This window comes from Aspergillus nomiae (assembly GCF_001204775.2).
Source record: "Aspergillus nomiae NRRL 13137 chromosome Unknown contig00011, whole genome shotgun sequence".
In the NCBI taxonomy this organism is placed as follows: domain Eukaryota; kingdom Fungi; phylum Ascomycota; class Eurotiomycetes; order Eurotiales; family Aspergillaceae; genus Aspergillus; species Aspergillus nomiae.
The window spans coordinates 67,367-86,790 of NW_015378066.1; the positions used below are offsets into that span (position 1 = coordinate 67,367).

The 19,424-nt window shown below is 48.3% G+C and overlaps 5 protein-coding genes across 5 annotated transcripts; 3 read left to right on the forward strand and 2 right to left on the reverse strand.

Moving 5' to 3' along the window:
- Positions 1 to 965: 965 nt before the first annotated feature.
- Positions 966 to 1,626, forward strand: ANOM_001296 (uncharacterized protein; the record flags this gene model as incomplete). The annotated part of the gene is made up of 3 exons (XM_015546553.1): positions 966 to 1,098; positions 1,166 to 1,225; positions 1,277 to 1,626. The coding sequence occupies 3 exons, from the start codon at positions 966 to 968 to the stop codon at positions 1,624 to 1,626; spliced, it is 543 nt and encodes a 180-aa protein (XP_015411517.1).
- Positions 1,627 to 1,884: 258 nt separating this feature from the next.
- On the reverse strand, positions 1,885 to 3,830 carry ANOM_001297 (pantothenate transporter; the record flags this gene model as incomplete). The annotated part of the gene is made up of 8 exons (XM_015546554.1): positions 1,885 to 2,103; positions 2,170 to 2,577; positions 2,672 to 2,935; positions 2,991 to 3,249; positions 3,298 to 3,422; positions 3,482 to 3,528; positions 3,586 to 3,632; positions 3,685 to 3,830. 8 exons carry the CDS (start codon positions 3,828 to 3,830, stop codon positions 1,885 to 1,887), a joined length of 1,515 nt encoding a protein of 504 aa, XP_015411516.1.
- Positions 3,831 to 4,448: 618 nt separating this feature from the next.
- On the reverse strand, positions 4,449 to 5,997 carry ANOM_001298 (uncharacterized protein; the record flags this gene model as incomplete). Its single annotated transcript, XM_015546555.1, has 2 exons — positions 4,449 to 4,868; positions 4,927 to 5,997. The coding sequence occupies 2 exons, from the start codon at positions 5,995 to 5,997 to the stop codon at positions 4,449 to 4,451; spliced, it is 1,491 nt and encodes a 496-aa protein (XP_015411523.1).
- Positions 5,998 to 6,916: 919 nt separating this feature from the next.
- ANOM_001299 (acetylcholinesterase) lies at positions 6,917 to 8,621 on the forward strand (the record flags this gene model as incomplete). Its single annotated transcript, XM_015546556.1, has 2 exons — positions 6,917 to 8,319; positions 8,390 to 8,621. The coding sequence occupies 2 exons, from the start codon at positions 6,917 to 6,919 to the stop codon at positions 8,619 to 8,621; spliced, it is 1,635 nt and encodes a 544-aa protein (XP_015411522.1).
- A 1,140-nt stretch (positions 8,622 to 9,761) lies between these two features.
- ANOM_001300 (putative polyketide synthase) lies at positions 9,762 to 18,821 on the forward strand (the record flags this gene model as incomplete). The annotated part of the gene is made up of 7 exons (XM_015546557.1): positions 9,762 to 10,913; positions 10,988 to 11,111; positions 11,180 to 11,292; positions 11,352 to 11,787; positions 11,844 to 15,434; positions 15,490 to 16,667; positions 16,725 to 18,821. 7 exons carry the CDS (start codon positions 9,762 to 9,764, stop codon positions 18,819 to 18,821), a joined length of 8,691 nt encoding a protein of 2,896 aa, XP_015411529.1.
- Between the last annotated feature and the right edge of the window lie 603 nt (positions 18,822 to 19,424).

The window sequence follows — 19,424 nt, forward strand, 5'->3', positions numbered from 1 at the left end:
GAGTAGGGCTGAGTGCTCGTTGGCAAGTTCAGTATCTGTCCACAGAGACCGAATCCCACTATTCCACACATAGAGCGTCGGTAGGTGGAGCTGATCCGCTCTCTCCCAAGCTTTGGCAACGGGGAAATCAGGAGAACGAACTGCGCGGATCAGCACCTAGCCGTCCAATTGTATTTTCTGGCCGATAAGCATTTTCTATAATTATCTAGACACAAACTATCAATTGAACGATTATCTCGCAGCGTAGTCATTCCCCACGTTTGTAGAGGAACGAATCACTTATGCACAGGGACCTACGTAATACGCCTATAGCATGACGCAGTAGATGTATCCTATGACTGTGACGGGATAGTTCTATACACTATTAGAAGCGCCTCATGGAGTCTACAAATGTTTGTTTTATTCTTCATACCATAGAGCTAACTGGTCTCCAGCCCTAAGAGAAAGACAAGATCCTAGTCGTGGCGGAGGCACAAACGTCAACGACGCGCATTCTCCGGCCGACGGATCCACTCGAAAGCCGATCCACCATAGACCAAGATTTTAGCGATCTGCATAGAACCCTCTATTCCGGTTAGTGGCATACGTATTCCTCATCGCATGGAGTAAGGCACCACTCAACTATCGCGATTGGGCTGGTGTGGGGTGAGCCAAACGGCGATGTTTCAGGAACAGACATGTATAGTCCGAAGTATAACGACGGCGACATGCCGAACGATTGACTCAGCGGGATCTAAAATCACCGACACAACCTATAGCTTTGCGTATTCGCCTGTCGCTAAAAAGCAGATATGTGGGCTAGAAGCATCGAAAATGATGCAGCCATAGAGGAGGTCTATCCAGCTGAAGGAGCCCCCAATTTATCATAAGAAGATTGGAACCCGGTTTCCCTGGTGGACATTCGTACCAAATTCCAATAGCTCCAGTTAGCATTTCTGCTGGGGTCTCAATAATCTTCAAGAAATATGTTGTCTTTCAAGTCACCTCTCTGGTTCGTTTCTTTGGCAGTAGTGGTCGGTACGGCCTCAGCTGCCCAGAAGTTTGGCCTTTACGCTTATGGCGAGAATGTAGGAGGGCTGCCCCTTTACTACGTTGATGGTAAGTAACTTCAGATTTTCCTTGCCTCGTAGGATTCTGTTTGGGATATACTGAGCCACATGCATAGGTAGCGCCGTCGTAAGTCCAAAGACTCCCGAAAACGGGACCGATGTAGCCCCGGTTGCTTGTAAGTCGCCATCCCCTACAACTATCCAAGTCAATCTAACAGACCCTTCAGTCAACAAGGATAGCGATAACGAACTTATCGGAAACCCAAATACAACCAGCACTGCCTCTACGCCCGCTTTCACGGACGCATCACTTTTCGTTCCGGGCCCAAACTCCAATGACAAGGAGATGGGGTTCACAAGCGATCCTTCCTCAAACCAAGTCACCAACAAGTTTGTCTGGTATGGTAACTTCCTGCTTGTCGAGAATGACTCTGGGGAGTATACCTCGTTGTTCTCCGTCAAGAAAAGCTCGACGCACGATGAGGATGGAAGCTATGATCTTTACTGGAACGTGACAGACTCCAATGAAGAAGTTATCACTATTTCCATGCGGTCGGTTGCGCCTTCTAATAAATAGAGCTCTTTCTACGTCGGAAGAATTCGTGGCCGTCTGCTAGGCTGATAGTGGCTGCTGTGTGTGGGTGATGCAGTACTGTCTTTCTCTTCTTAAACCACTTGGCTTCCTTCCTTTGTATTTCTGAAATAACATTGAGTAGTCGCCACTTCTGTAGACATTCGTATACATAACAATATTGACAACGAGTTATATGTACTTGAAATATGATAATTTTGTGGATAATGTTCATGTCCACTTGACTTTGCAATGGGTGAAAGCCTACACAATGTATCGAAAGCTGCGGTTCTGGATATCCGTCTCGTCAGCATGGTCCAAGGCCTCGTCCGTGTGCAGGTCAATTTTTCGGGTTTCTTCCGGATCAATATAAACGCCCTGCTGCTTATCACGTCGCCTGTTTTCCCACCCCAAGTAGACCCGAAACACAACCGCTGAGGCCATAGCTATAGCATAACAAATCACAATGGTGGTATAGGCAGTCTATTAATAGAGCGCCGCGTCAGCATTCCTTTCACCACATCAATCTAAGACTCGACTATGACTTACAGGGTAGTACGGTGCTTCCGAGTTTTTGAAAAACTGGGGACCGATCAGGTTTCCAACACAATAGCCCACAAAGATCAATGCCGCAACGGTCGACTTTTTGGTAAACCCGGCTGTGTTGCTTGCGTGGAGGGACAGCATGAGGGGGAAAACTGGAGCGATTGCCGAAGACATCCAGTACCCGGCGAGCCGGGACAACTTTTGTTCTGATGGAAGCAACTTGACCATCAGGATACCTGCAAGGGCCATAACGAATATCATGATAATTGCAATTAAACGGGACTTGCGGACGTTCGTGCAGAATATAGCTGCCAGTAGGACCACTACCAACTGAAAGGCCGACGCGGGAAGACCCATAAGAATGGTTTGATATTTATCGTAACCAAAACCAGCAATCAGCAGAGATTGGAACTTCTATGTGTCAGCGTTCTGCCCAAAGCACAAGGCCAATGAAGAAAATCGATTCTAAAAGAACGGCTATAGCCCTAGCCTAGGATATACATACGCTAGTCGTGCCCCCATTTGGAACACAGATGACGAATGAGAAAATCACTAGCCACCATGTTTTAGGATCTATGAGAGATTCAATGAATTGATTTCGGTTCCACTTTTTCGTTTGAGTTGTTCTTTGGAATTTCTTCGGTCGTAGAGAAGCAAATTCACGTTCCGAAGAAGAAAGGAAGTGGGCGTTCGAAGGAGAGTCTGGCAGGTAGAACCACAATACAATCGACCACGCCACAGTTATGAGGCCGAAAATAAGGAACAACATCTACATTCTTGGTGAGTTCGCGTACAGGCAAATTAAGGCGTAAGGGGAGACAAACCTTCCATTGTGGGAAGTGATCCCGATAGTGGGCAATGCCGTAGGCAATCAGCGACCCGATGATGCTGAAACTGGCATTTCCTGCGAACCAAAATGTGTGGCGAGAAACGTGCTCAGATGGCGTGTACCACATCCCAGTTATCAATGAGAAGCCTGGGCTGATAGCGCTCTCAAACACGCCCAGAAAGGTTCGCAAGACCATGAGCCCGGCGTAATCTTTAGCAAGAGCATGGAAAGTCAAGACAACACCCCAGAGAAAACTAGAATGTCTCAGCGAGATGAGATCAGTATCGAACGACTCAACTCACATGAGTAAGCTAAGGTATTTCCCCAGGGGAAATTTGACGAATCCAAGGGAAATTGGATACGAAGCGGCGAGATAGCCGATGTAGAAGATACTGGAAGCCCAACTGTATTCTTGCCCGACAAGGTTCTTTCAGTAGTCAGTTTAAAAGCGAATATCTGGCATCCAGGGATCTAATAATAACATACTAGATCCTCCTTCAATCCAAGAATTGCACTGTAAGATAGACTTGTCTCTGTGGGTTCTATAAGCATACACGCTATCTTCATTGGGTATATAATAGTATACTGACTGTCCAGAAACTGAAGGCCATAACTAATGATCAAGAGTGGCATCAAACTAATGATGTGAGTCAGAGAGGCCCTCTATACATGTCCCAAAAATGACTGACTGGAAATCGATCTTTCTCACCAGCCTCTTTTCCTCTTCCGGGCCAAGTACGTCAACCGATCCGCATTCTTTCTGTCCGTGGACTGCGTCTGAGGGCGCGGTACATTTTGTGTCCCGGTAAAAACTAGGTCGAGGGTTTTCTTCCATGACCGACAACAAGGGCAGAAAAATTAATGAGCTCTTCCTCGTGATTGCCGGTGTGTGACGTTGACAGTCGATGTCAAGATAGGCGAGAGATGGAAGAAGAGTCAAGATACGGGGACGGGCATCCCGATTTTAAGCAGGAATCGATAAGGATAGAGACATTGAACTTGGGATATCGTGGATAAGGCAGGAGACTCAAAAAGACTCGGTTCACGTGTTGCCATTTGGTTGGGTTCATTGCCTGCAATCAACAGCCCCCTTGCGTTCAATCATTGTGGAGATGATACCCTCCACTGGCAATCCGGACGAAATGATTGGCTTGTTTAATCGACGGGAGAGGGCCGAGGTCGGGGCGTAGCGTCAATGGCGGACTCCCCGACTCCGGCAGTTAAAAGACCGTCTCCACCCCCGCAAATTATGGGCAAACCCCAGCCTGTTAGTTTTCACCACAAAGAGATCTTTTCACTCGAAAGGCTTCTCGTGACAGACTACCGAGTCGCCAATTGGATGACATTGGCCAACCCCATGAAGGATAAGTTCATTGAGGACGCCAGGGCTGCAGGGATGCCAGGAGAAAGGGGAGAAAGAAAAAAGGCTAACTGCAGCAGCTAAACCGTCTCATCACGGCCCACCGCCAACTATTCGTCGGAGGATTTGCATGGTTACTGGAGAATGTCTCTTTGCTTCCTGCACGAGCTGAAAGACTCTCTTAAGTGCGGGGTCTGAAAGATACGTTATGATCCACTCTCGATGTACAGGATCGCATGTCTCAATCCCCCCAATGAACAGAGACCACTGGAACCGTTCCAGCAATTGGGCGGACCCAATGGTAACTGTCTTATACGCACAAGTGATTAGTGAGCTGAGAGCGCAGCGGACTTCTTCGGGTACAGGATCTGCGCCGAAGGCCGATTCGCAGCTCCGGTGAAGGTATATTTGCAGAGCGTAGAAAAAGGTCACAGTAACACACTCCATCAAAGATGGACGGCAACAGCCCAGTGGTTCGCTATTTGCGACCAATGAGAAGATGCAAGAGTATTCCTGTTCTAATCAGTCAAATCTTACGACACTTGACAGCTGTATATGCGATCGTATGTACCTTTTTCAATTCATCTAGGTGCTGCTTTAGCCTTCGTTCATCACCGCACCGGCGCAGCACCCCGGTCTGGCTGTAGATATTAATTTCATGGTGAATGGTAATGAGCGTGAAATAAAGGTCCAATATCGCTGCTTCATGGACCTCTGGCAAGCTCCCACTAGGAAGCCCTTGTTCTTCCGGGAACAAAAGAAATACGGTCCGCGAGAGTCTCCAGATGTTACGTCTCTTAGAGTAGTCATCATTAACAAATGTAGCGAAGGAGCCACCGCACCCGAAGAAGGAGCAGAAACCGTCGCGATCGTATAAATATGTAAAGATTCGCGCTAGAAGGACTTGACCTGGAATTAATAGTCCAGCAGCGAAAGCCTCTGGGAAGAGATTCACGCCATCATTAATGCAGAACTCATCCACCTTGTGGGTCCGCACGTAGTTCACTACTGTTTGACTCAATTCCCGCACCTTTTGTGGGACTGGTTGGTCGCGACGCATCCAAAACATATACATGTACAAAAAGGAGAGCATCATGTTAACGTGATCAGGAAGCCCTCGCGGGGTCAAAGCGTAGCGGAGCAACTTTGTACCTTGGTCGAAGTGCTGATAAGACCTTTGGGGTAGAACGAGCCCATTGCCATAGTACAGCGAGAGCTCACTATGAGCGACAGCGAGGAGGAAATGAAGCGCCATTTGCTTGTCCATGACATAATTGACGAAAAGGGATTGAGCTGAGTGAGTAGGGGTGCGTGTTGACTTCATTGGCCCGAAGATAGTCCGATGGAAAGACAATGCCTGCATGTCATCGACACCATAAGTTGGGATGCTTCGTGTGTAATTCATCACTAGCAAAGGTATAGGATCCAAGAGGCTGTTTGCAGGGTAATCATGTGGCGCGCCATATTCTTCATAGGTGCTAGATTGGACCCCCCGTCTAGTATCCGGAAGACATGGTGTTGGTTCTTCATCCGCTTGTTGTTCTGGTGTGAGTACGGTTATAATAGGCAAAGGGCTTCCCACTGGTTCTAAGAGGAAGGAGTCCTTGGGAATGAAAGACAGTAGGGACGACGGAATATCCATTTCTGGCGCCGATGTCTGGACCCTGGAATGAGCCTTAATACCTACTTCATATTCGTCTTCGTTCAATATCGATGAACCTAATCCGCTTTCCTGGGAGGCCAGACTGATGCTGGATACTTCACATGGCTGACCAGGTAGCTTTGAATGTGGTAATATCGGTGGTGGAGTCCATGATTCGCTGTTCCTATGTTTTATTGGGCCAAAACCCCTCCGTCTCGAAGAGAGAGGAGGTCGCGGGGGTGCCCATTCGCACACCAACTGAAGACGCACACAACGTCCACAGACAGGACGCTGTTCGTCACATTTGACCCTTTTGCCAACACAAGTTCGACAGCCTCAATTTCAGAACCGTGTCAGTATGGCTAAAAGGAAGTATTGGTCTCAGCGCGGATAAGCAGTGGTTGAACTGACCGTCCTTTGAGCGTTTGCCGCGCTCGACGCGTTTCCGACGGGGTCGAACGGCATCGCCCTGATCCATTGAGCCTAGGAAGATAATCTACCCCGCATACCGGTATTGTTTGACTTTCGTTGAAGCTCTTATCGTTATTAGGACGGGGAAGATACGGAGTAAAGAATGACTCGTCAAGCAAGTGTATGGGATTATTACTATCAAAGCCCGCCTCCACATTTTTATCTCCCGTGCCGGTCGATTAAACTGACCAATCATTCTACTCCCTCGTCACATATTGCGCCTGACCAGCACAGCTCCAACAAGTCGCGAGACTTTTCCTTTCACTCCTGTTTTTATTTTGTTCTTATTTTTCTTTGTTGGATAATCTCTACTTAATATACAGAGTATTATTATATTTTAATGTCTCTTGTGTTTTATTTCAAGATTGTCCCGTCATAGATTACGCCGAATATATATTGAGAAAGCTTATCAACTGGAAGAAGAACTTTGTAAGCTAATAAAGGCAACATGGGAAACGTACTTTCAACCTACGAGTCAAATGAGTGTGAAGTACAGTTATCCAACAATGCTGGAAAAATTTCCGGCCTCCAATTTGACAGCAAATCTCGAAGATACGCTGACATACCTTACGCTCTACCACCGACGGGCGAGTATCGATGGCGAAAACCACGACCATTGCCAGAGTCCTTTTCATACTCATCTCCGGACGGTGCGCCATATGACGCGACAAAGTTTGGCAAAGTCTGCTTACAATCCAGCTACTCCGCCTTCGTGAAGAAACAACTTCCGCAACACGTCTTTGGGGAGGACTGCTTGCGCCTGAATATCTGGACCCCGGTCGGAAAGCCCGACGAAACTAATCCGAAATGGCCGGTGATGATCTGGTTTCATGGGGGTTGGTTCCAGATCGGTGACCCCAGTCAGGAAGAATCGATGGATCCGACCGAACTTATCTCCACCGGCCAGTTGAATGCAGTGTTTGTCGCAGTAGGTTACCGGCTCAACGTGTTCGGATTCTTGGCTGGCGAAGAACTGAGAGAGGAGTCCGGTGGACAAGAAGTGGGCAATTACGGCCTCTGGGACCAGCGACTGGCAATGGAGTGGGTCTATCAAAACATCTCAGCCTTTGGCGGGGATCCTGAGAACATTACGTTGTCAGGACGCAGCGCGGGCGCATACGCCGTTCAGGCACAGACGCTGTACGACTTTCGGGGATCGATGAAGGAGTCCGCCCGCAATCATTTCCGACGGCTTGTGATGTATTCTAATGCGATTCCCACTCAACCGAAAAGCCCAGAAGACTGTCAATCCCAGTTCGATGAGTTGTGCGAATATTTAAAGATACCCCTAGAAATACCAGGGCCCGAAAAGCTCCAGAGGCTACGCCAGATTGGTGCCGAGGAGTTGTGCGAGTCGGTCATGAAACTGAAGCATCACACATTCCGACCTGTTACTGATGGCATTTTCATCCACCCTGGCATCTTTGAATACTATCGGAATGGAGCGTTTGCGAATGAGTTTAAGAGACGTCACTTGCGTTTATTAATCGGAGAGGTTCTGAACGAGGAAACATTATACGCCGTGACTAATGGCCCACAGGCCAACAAAGAATCTCTAGAGCTGCAGATTTCCAATTATTATTCCCCATCGACGACATCTCGATTGCTGCATCATTATCATCTTCCTGACTCCGACCGAAAAGAGGATTGGGAAGCTGTGTTCGGGCGAATTATCTCCGATGGCCAGGTCCGAGCTCCGTCGCGGTTTTTGGTCCATAACTTACTACAACACGGAGTGGACATTAAAGACGTGTGGCGGTATCTTATTGCATACCGCATGTCGTTCATTACCGAAAAGGTAGCCCCTGCTGCATTTGGAGTCAGTCATGCGATGGACAGACCAATATGGAAGTACGTATGAGACTTGGGAGATCCCTCAGTCTTCGTTCTATACAAACATCTTTTTAACGGTTTTATCTAGTTACTCGGTGATGCATGGACCAAAGCCTACTGAACGACAGTTAATGGACAGTTGGATTAGCGATCTAGTTGCTTTCGTCAGCGGAGATAATGACTACTCCTACGGTACGAAGAAATGCGACGACTATAAAGTCATGACGCCGGATGGCAACATCGAGATCCAGAATGATCCGCGTTGGGCTGAATTGCTGAAGTTAATGGACGTGTTTTCTGGTTGTTCCTGTGAGAATTAGGTAACGCTCATGCCCGGTCACAAAGCAGCGCATATCGCGAGGGCTTCTTTGGATGTTATGTCCAATATGCTGGTACTGGCTCTAGATTTGCAATCACGTATTACGTAGTGCGCCACATGCCTAGTATAGTATAGGTTTGTGGCTTTCAAATCTATGCTGCATGTACTGATCTTGGCATAGTAAAGAGAGCAGGCTCGAAGATCAGATATATCTAGTATTAGTTAGGGAGAACAAGACAAAGTAACTTCAGAGTTCGTTCGGGCATTGACTATACAGAGTAGAGCTGCTACACATACTTCAAGCGCATGCTATGATGCATGCAAGGCATTGAATACATCCTTGTCCGAGCAATGGGCAGGCTGCTTCCCTAAGTTCCAACTAAATGTATTCGGCACAATTACACTTGTTACTCAATAGCCATGTACAACTCTGTGGAATGTAATACCCGTGTTCATGTCACGACAACAGTATATCCTGCCGATAGAAAGTAACCGTATGTGGAGATTGAAATATCCCGACGCATTCACCGGTAAAAGAACGATAACCGGGGACTGAAGGGCTTCTCGGGAAATCATAAGCATATGCAACGGAATTCAATGAATTTATAATCTTACAAGCTACCTCGTGACAATTATGACTAGATCTGCCTAGCGAAACATGATAAGAAGTATGTGGAAGTTTCTGGGAAGACCGCTGTTGTGACCTGTCGTGTATAGAGCCTGCACTCCTTACTATCGTATTAGTTTGTAGCACAGTCTATCTATGAGGCACGACATGTAGACCAGATGTGTCGATTGTATCGAGGAAAGAGCATATTTGCGACTCGTAGCATGAGTGCTTAAGGAAACGGCTGTAGAGGATAGACAGAACAACCGCCGAGAACCAACCATAAGAAGTGGAGGCTTCTACGCATACAAAATATACCGCATCTCTGATGATATGTACGACGTGATGGGGCTGAAGGAAGGTAGTATGGGAAACGCTCGCTCACATAGTATAAAGTACCTTTGACCTAGTAGTTAAGACAATATACCCCTCTTTTCTTACAGATTCCCTTCCCATACGGTTGTTCCGCTTCAGCAACCGTTGGTAATTATTTTAAGAAGAGTCGGCCTCGTTTATCTGGATATTTCTGCAAGTATGGAACAATGCTGTAGGAATGTAGCATTTCCAGAAGCCGCAGAAGTTAAAGATCCTAACTCAGTCCGCAGGCCGACTCCAGTCTGGGGGAACAGGGACAGAGTGACAGAGTACGTTGTCGACAATGTCAGGGAGGACCTAGTTCCCTTCCCTATCGCCATTGTGGGGATGGGGATGCGGCTTCCTGGTGGGGTTAGCTCTGGAACGGAATTTTGGAATTTTCTTGTCAACAAGCGCGATGGCCTATGTAGGGTTCCTGAAACCAGGTACAACGTGGATGCATTCTATGACGAGGCCCGCGAAGGTGCCGTCTGGACAAAACATGGCTACTTCTTAGAGCAAGATATTGCGCAGCTAGACATCGGGTTCTTCGGGATAAGTAAACCTGAAGCGGAGAAGCTCGATCCCCAACAGAGACTCCTGCTGGAGGTAGTCTGGGAGTGCATGGAGAATGCCGGCCAGACGAATTGGCAGGGTACGAATATAGGATGCTTCGTGGGCGTCTTTGGGGAAGACTGGTTGGATCTCTTGAGCAAGGACACACAACAACACGATAGATATCGGGTAATGAGCGCTGGTGATTTTGCCCTGTCGAACCGGGTTTCATATGAATACGACTTGACAGGACCAAGCGTCACCGTCCGAACAGGTTGCTCATCGTCCATGGTCGGTTTACACGAAGCGTGCCAGGCAATATATACAGGGGAATGCTCATCTGCGATTGTTGCTGGAACAAACCTTATTATGAGCCCGACCATGACAACAACGATGTCAGAAAACTTGGTTCTCTCGTCCAGTGGACTCTGTAGAACATTTGATGCAGCCGCTGATGGGTACGGAAGAGGCGAGGCAATAAACGCAGTATTTGTCAAGCCACTCGCTGATGCGCTAGCAAATGCCGACCCCATACGTGCCATTATCCGGTCAACGGCGGTCAACTGTGACGGCAAAACACCCAGCATTACCACTCCCGATCCTAAAGCACAGGAGAGGTTGATTAGACGAGCGTATAAAAAGGCCCACATCGAAGGTGATGATATCTTGAAGACTGCATTTTTCGAGTGTCATGGAACAGGTACCATAGCTGGAGATACTGCAGAAACGACGGGTGTGGCCAACATATTTGGCGAAAAGGGAATATATATTGGAGCGGTATGTCGTTGTCGTTGATGTTTCTCTTCAGGATGGTTGATTTTGAAGGGTCGACGGTTGCTAATCCCAAGAAGGTTAAGCCCAATGTCGGTCACTCGGAGGGCGCATCGGGAATCACGAGCATCATCAAGTGCGTCTTGGCACTAGAGAAGAACATCGTTCCTCCCAATGTGCACTTCCACACACCAAACCCAAAGAGTGGGTGTTGCATGTCTTTCTCTGGGCAATTCTTTGACTTACTCACTGATTGGTTTCCTAATATATAGTCCCCTTTGAAGATGCGAAACTGCAAGTGCCTGTGGAGCCAACACCTTGGCCATCCGATAGGAAGGAGAGGATCAGCGTCAATTCATTTGGCATTGGGGGGACCAACGCTCATGTACGCATGTCTATCCCCCGAGTCGATACAGTAGTGATTTAGAATACTAAATCTGCCAGGTTATATTAGACTCTGCATCCTCTGTACTGCGGAAAACTAGTCCGGAGGCACGACTGGCGTCTGAGCCGGATTACCACCTCTTGGTTCTCTCGGCGAAGGAAAAGAGATCGTTGGATGGGCAAATTGAGAGGATTACAAGGTATATCGAAGCTAGTCCATCATGTTTGAACGATCTAGCTTTCACCCTTGCGCGAAGACGATATCACCTGCCTTACAGAGCCTTTGCCGTAGCTGATAAGGATGGGTCTCTCCCGACCTTTCAAAAAGCGCAATCCACGGCTCCATGCCCAGTTTTCGTGTTTACCGGCCAAGGAGCCCAGTGGCCGACGATGGGGATGGAACTTATGTGTAGATTCCCAAAATTCCGCGAAGACATTCACCGGATGGACAAGATTTTGACGGAGCTGAGGGAAGCGCCTCCTTGGAGTATTGAAGGTATGTTATCCCCTTTCCTTTAAACTACGGACATCATTCCCACTCACCAAGGCCAGAGGAACTTTCTAAAGATGAGGCGATTAGCCGCGTGGGACATGCTGAATTTGCCCAACCTCTTTGTACAGCGATCCAGATTGCTCTCGTCAATCTGCTACGGGAGTGGGGCATCGTTCCATCGGCAGTGGTGGGCCATTCAAGTGGTGAAATAGCTGCAGCGTATGCTTCTGGAGCTATATCCGATCGTGTAGCTATTATTCTATCCTACCTCCGTGGCCAAGCGATAAAGGCTTTGTCAATGAGCCGTTCCGGAGCAATGGCTGCTGTTGGTATTAGCCCGGACACTGCCCATGCATTCTTGGAAGAAGGCGTGACTATTGCATGTGAGAACAGCCCAATTAGCGTCACACTATCAGGCGATAAGGAAGCCTTAGACCGCGTTCTCGACAGAATTCACAACGCTGATGGGAATGTTGTGTGCAGGCGTCTTGCGGTGGATATTGCCTATCATTCTCACCACATGCTGAGGTCCAGACATATTTATGAGTCACTGATATCACCGCATATATGTCACAATAGCTCCATGCTTCCTCTTTATTCGAGTGTAACCTCAACGCCGATTATTGAACCCACCAAACTTGATGCCGCGTATTGGTCCCACAATTTGTCATCCACCGTTTTGTTTAGAACCGCAGTGCAGGGTATCCTGGATGACAACGGACTGGCACAGCTGTTTCTAGAGATTGGCCCGCACTCTACCCTTGCTGGCCCCCTGAGGCAAATATTCCAAGCACAACCCAACAAAGCAAAATCTCCATTGTATGTTCCTACATTACGCAGAGGAACTGGGGAATGGCAAAGCCTACTAGTGACGGGTGGCCAGATGTTTATGTATGGCATTCCTGTTGATCTTGGCGCCATTATTACCAACGGCGTGGCTCTAAGTGACCTTCCCCCGTATTCTTGGAAACATGGTGAGAGATATTGGAATGAATCACGTCTAGCAAGCCACTGGAGGCTACGTCACGAGCCTCACCATGAGCTTCTGGGCTCGAGGGTGCTTGAGTCATCTAGCGTTGAACCGTCATGGAGGAATGTCCTGCAGATATACCAGGTGCCTTGGCTTGGAGACCATCGGATCGGCAGGGATGTGGTTTTCCCCTGTGCAGGCTATGTTGCAATGGTGGGAGAAGCAATTCGGCAAATAACAGAGTCGGATGAATATTCAGTGAAGAACATGTTTATGCGTGCTGCCTTGACATTAGAGGCATCTATTGCAACAGAGATTATTACGACTCTCCGACCGGCGAGGCTTGCCGATAATATTGATTCCGTATGGTATGACTTTACAATATCGGCCTATCAAAACGGCACGTGGAAAAAGCACTGTATTGGCCAAGTGAGGCCCGCATCGGACAAGACCTTCAAGGCCAAAGAAATCATACCTTATCCTAGATTGGTCAGATCTGAAAAGTGGTACAACGCCTTAGAAAAGCGTGGGTTAGAATATGGTCCCCAGTTCAGAGGACTTGAGCACATCTCGGCTAGTCCATCAAGTTACCAAGCTGCCGCGACATTACAGGATGAGGACTGTTTGTACACGAGTCACTATGTGTTACACCCGATTATTATAGACGAGAGTCTGCAACTGCTCAGTGTGGCAGCAACGCATGGCATCCCTCGCCAAATGACTCGCTTGGCAATTCCGACGGCTATCGAAGAGCTTTATATAGGCAGTGGAAGGGGAAAAATGTCCCTCGATGTCTCGTGTGACACCTCGGGAGGAATGATGCGGGGAAATGCGCTGCTCGTCACTGACGGTCAAGTAATACTCAACCTGTATCACGGCCTTTTTTTCAGCATTCAAGAACCAGATATAGGCAACCCCAAGCCTCCAATAGCTGCGACACTCCATTGGGGTCCTCACATTGACTTTTTCCCTGTTGAAAAACTGTTCTCCCCATCAGAGAGCCCCTCAGGCGGTCTCTGTAAAACCTTTAGGCTAGTTAGTCTTTATGGCGTGGAATACTATCACCGGATGAGATATTCACAGCCCACACAGGAACATCTGAGGAAATGGCAATCCTGGGTATCATCTAACTATGAGTACATGCGTGCTAACGCCCCTATGCTCGTCCCGGAACTGAGAGACATTTGTTCCCTGAGTCCGGCGGATCGCGCAGCAGAGTTCGAGACATTTAAATTTATGCAGCCACGAGATTTGGGCTATCCATTTTATCTCCTATGCAAACGAATTCTCGATTCATTGCATAAGCTTTTGGAGGGCCAGCTGGAGCCTATCGACCTTCTGGTAGAGGATGGTGTGCTCAACTCCTTTTACGAGCAATCTGCTCGGATCGGATCTTGGCATGAATTCGCATCCCTGCTTGGGCATTCATATCCACAGCTCCGGGTGCTAGAAGTAGGAGGTGGTACTGGCGGTGATACTCTGGTTGCCTTGCAGGGTCTCACATTGGACCACAGCAATAGATTGTATTCCACATATACATTTACAGATATATCTCCCGGGTTTCTTCTAGAAGCGAAGGAGAAATATAAGTCCTATCCGGGCATGGAATACGCTACCCTCGATATCAGTCGCGATCCGGTTGAGCAAGGCTTCGAGCCAGAAAGCTATGACCTCATTATTGCGGCCAATGTGATCCATGCAACTCCGCGAATTTCAGACGCATTGCGAAATATCCGTACGTTGCTTGTTCCAGGTGGCCGCCTGTTACTGATCGAACTGACCTGTACCATTCCAATAATCGACTACGTCATGGGTATCCTGCCGGGTTGGTGGCTGGGTGACGGGGATGGCCGAGAAGAGCGGCCATATATCCCCGTGGAAGAATGGCATGATAAGTTATTAGACGCTGGATTTACGGGTGTGGAGACTTTCAGATATGATGATGAACCACCATATCATATGAATGCACGCATCTTGTCAAGGGTGCCTCCTACCAAGTTCCCTCGAAAAGGAGAGGTCTCGCTTCTTTATCATACAGTGATTAACGACTGGGGCCGAGATCTCGCAGAAGCCCTTGTAGAGGCGGGATACTCAGTCCACTGGTGCACCCTTAAGCAGATGCCATCACCTCATTCAAACATCATATCAGTGATCGACCTCGAGGGTCCTTTTTTTCATGAGCTCACACCAGCCGATTTTGAGAGCTTCCAGTCGTATGTTTCACATTTGATAGATGGTCATCTGCTATGGGTTACACGGTCTGTTCAACCGGAGTGCGACGATCCTAGATACGCGTTAGTGCTGGGCCTGGCCCGAACTATTCGACATGAGATTATGCTTCATTTTGCTACCGTAGAGATTGACCAAGTGGAAAGGTCTGCACTGCAGCCTGTTGTTCATGTATTTGAGCGACTTTTGTCTCAGCTGGATGATCCTGGCGCATCACCGGAATATGAATTCGCCGTCCGGGAGGGAAGTATACAGGTTCCCCGGTTCCGGTGGAATTCATTCGAGGGACAAGTCGAGGCCAGCGAGATCCAAGCCCCGAGAGTACTAGATATTGAGTCCTACGCAATGCTGGATTCTCTGATATGGACCTGCGCAGATATAACGCCCAACGACCTGCAGAAGGAGGAAATTGAAATTGACATAAAATACGTTGGCCTTAACTTTAGGGTGAGTACCACTACAGTGTACTATACTTGCTCATGCGATAATCAATCTAACGTACATAGGACCTGATGACCGTGATGGGCTTCATGGGGGATGTGGCCCATGTCGCTTGGAAGCCAGTGGAATTGTGCGGCGAGTGGGTTCTGCTGTCAGTCGATTCTCGCCCGGCGATAAAATCATGGTCTCTCAGTCAGGCCTCATGTCTACTCGAAAAGTGGTACGGGTGGAACGATGTATCCCAATTCCGGACAATGTTTCGCTGGAGGGTGCTGCCACAATACTTTGTGTCTATGCTACTGTAGTCTACTCTCTCATAAACTTCGGTGGCCTCAAGCCAGGCCAATCAGTCCTGATACATTCTGCGTGTGGTGGCGTGGGGCTGGGTGCGGTACAGCTATGTCAGCTAATGGGAGCTGTGATCTACGCGACCGTTGGAAGTGAAGAGAAGGCTAGGCATCTCATAGACAACTTTAATATTCCCGCTGACCATATATTTGACTCGAGAAGTTCGTCCTTCCTGCAAGGCGTGTTGCAGAAGACCGAGGGTCGCGGTGTCGATTTAGTCCTCAACTCTTTGTCCGGTGACCTGCTCCATGCATCTTGGCAATGCGTTGCGAAGTTCGGCAAAATGCTGGAACTGGGGAAGAGAGACTTTCTGGGACACGGCCTCTTGGAGATGGACAGGTTCCTTGATAATCGGTCGTTTGTTGGGATAGACCTGCTCCAGGTTCTTGACGGGGATATTGAAGTCCTACACGAAATGATCGGAAGTGTCATGGAATACTTCCATCAAGGCAAGGCGGGGCCTATCAGCCCAGTAACTGTATTCGATGCTGCCGATGTGGCAAAGGCCTTCCGGTATATGCAAAGTGGACAGCACATGGGAAAGATTGTCGTCAAAATGCCAGACGACCCGTCGACACTTCCAGTTGCCCGAGTTCACGAAAGGGTCTCTTATTTCCCGGCACATGCATCGTACCTTCTTGTTGGTGGTTTTGGAGGCCTCGGCCGTGCCGTTGCAACCTGGATGGTTGAAAAGGGAGCCCGCCATCTAGTCTTTCTTTCACGCACTGCTGGAAATACCATCGACGGTAGCTCTTTTGTAAAGACATTAGAATGCCAGGGCTGTGATGCGATCACTGTTGTGGGAAATGTAGGAAACATTGATGACGTTCGGCGTGCGGTTTCTGCCGCCAAAACGCCACTTGCAGGCGTTCTCCAATTGTCAATGGTTTTAAAGGTATATTAACTTTGACAGCTTTAAACTACAGATTGACTGATGCTTTCTGTCTCGCAGGATCAAAGTTTTCACAATATGGTCCACGAAGAATGGGTTGCCGCATTGTATCCCAAGGTTAAAGGAACCTGGAACCTTCATCACGTCCTGAAGGATAAGCCATTGGACTTTTTCCTGCTTCTCAGTTCAATGGCAGGCATTATGGGCTGGCCTGGCCAAGCCAACTATGGCGCTGCAAATACCTTTTTGGACGCTTTTGTAAAATATCGCCAGTCCCTGAATTTGCCGGCCCATGTGATTGACCTGGGCCTCATGGGGGACATTGGCTACGCGTCAGAGGCCTCGCTCATCTCAGCATTACAAGCGTCGCAATCCAAGTCTTTACAAGTGCTAGACGAACGGCAATTCCTTCAAGCAGTCGAGGTTGCGGTACTAGCGCAGCGCTTGTCCCGCCAAAATCAGGTCGTTGTTGGGCTCGGAACAACGAGGACTCTATCCTCCGCAGAGTTTGCTTCGGCCTGGACTAAGGAGGCCCGGTTTGATATATGGAAAAACATTATTGCCACCATGGAACAGCCTGTAGAGGGCTCCAGGGCTGATGAGCTTAGGGAGCACATGGAAGCTATCAAGAACAACCCATCACTGCTCGATCGACCGGAGACCGAGGAAAAGATTCTTCTTGAACTTGGCAAATTGGTTGCTTCCTACACATCGCGACCGGAAGATATGACTCTGGAGGAATTTTCCAATATTCCAATCGATTCATTGATGACAGTCGAGATTCGCACTTGGTTTCGCCGGCATGCTGGAATTGATATTACGCTAGTAGAGGTCTCAAACTCAGGTACTGTCGGTGGGCTCGGTAAGATCGCTGTCCAGAAGCTGCGTGATAAGCACATGCACAAGGGTCACAAGGGCAGCGGAGGACAAGATGGTGACTCCAACGGGGCTGAGGAGGAGCCCAGGTTCCACGATGACTTGACGCTTGGTAAAACAATGCGACCCATCTCCAATGCCAGCCCGTATTGGACATCAGAGTCTGAGGGGAATGTTTTCTTCACTGGCGCAACCGGATTCCTTGGGGCCTTCCTTCTGTCGGAACTTCTCTCCTTACCCCAGGTTAAGCAGATTGCATGCTTGGTTCGGGCAAGTACGTCAGACTTGGGCCATTTAAGGATCAGGCAAACTTTTTCCAAATATGGGCTTCCCGTTGATTTTAGATCCAAAATTATCGCAATTCCTGGCGACGTGACCAAGAAGAATCTCGGTCTACGGCCAGAAACCTTCAGTCACTTAGCGCAGTGGTCTAGTGTGATCTTTCATTTTACGGGGTATGCCAATTACACCTTGCCATACTCCGTTCACAGGGGTCCGAATGTCCTTGGGCTCCTTGAAATTCTCCGATTTGCCAATACCGAGCGATTGAAGCCTGTACATTATTGCTCAAGTATCTCCGCGTGTGGTATCACCGAAAACCTCACCGGCCCTGTCCCTGAGGATGTCCGACCACGTGTGGAGGCCCATAATGTGACACAAAGTATTGGCTATACGCAAAGCAAGTTTGTCGCTGAAAGTATTGTCTGGGACGCCATTGAGAATGGGTTCCCTATAGCAATATACCGGCCAACCATTGTTACTGGTGACAGTCGCACAGGCGCGTGTAAGAAGCAGGATATGGTCAACAGATTCATGGCCAACTGTATTCGGCTTGGGTGTTATCCCAATCCCCCACAGCAGCGGTTCCATTTTATTCCGGTAGACTTTGCTTGTTCTGCAATATCCCGGATCTCATTAAATAGCACTAGCCTTGGCCATGCTTTTAATATAACTCAGCCAGACCAAGACAAGGTCATAACTGTGGGCGAGGTCTACAAGATCTTAAGCAACTATTCCCCTACTCCTCTCATTTCCATTCCTACTGCCCAATTCTTTAAAAGATTCACTAAGGAGCCAAATTCGCAAACAGAAGTAACCAGTTATATCCTGGCAGAGAGACTACCCGCGCACCAGATATGGTGGGACGATTGGGAGTATATGGCTGCTTATGGCACAGAGAACCTCTGTCAAGCAATAGCCGATCATCCGGACATAATCGAACTCAGACCTGTTCCTGAGCTGCTTAAGGTGTACTACGACTTTTGGTCGACACTTGGCTGAGGTTATTTCTGGACGGGATGGACGACAAGTCGAAACTGCTTGTTGAAGCTTCCTGCTTCTCTCACCCACGTTTTCGCACGTGTATATGTTGTTGTTAAAGCTTATTGGACCAGGAAATGGTTCCAGCAAGTCCTTCATATTGACGTCTCTCTTGCGTTAATTAAGAAGACTGGTCCGTCTTATGACCAAGAGATTCGAAACCAACTATCTCGAAACTAAGCGGAAAGTCAAACGAGGATATGGAAATCTTCGGAATGCACCATTGTGCACGACCAAGAGTATTAGAAATACAATGGAGCACAGCAATTTGGAACCCTGTGTAAAAAGCAGCACTAAATAAGAAGTATGAGGTTATGTGTGTAAATGGGAAAATAGGCAATGTCACTGTGTTATTAGGCCCTATGGGCAAATTGAGTAACGTCCATGATTTTTTCTTAGTCCTGATTCTATATTCTCAATCCATACATGTCCGACCACCAGAAATAGAAAGGGCCAGGCTAATCCTGCAGTATGAACTGGGTATGTGGGAGCGACCTAAGATTCCGAGCATGGTTTATGCGAGGGAGCATGCCGATCCTCTCAGGCAGCCACCTCTGCCTAAAC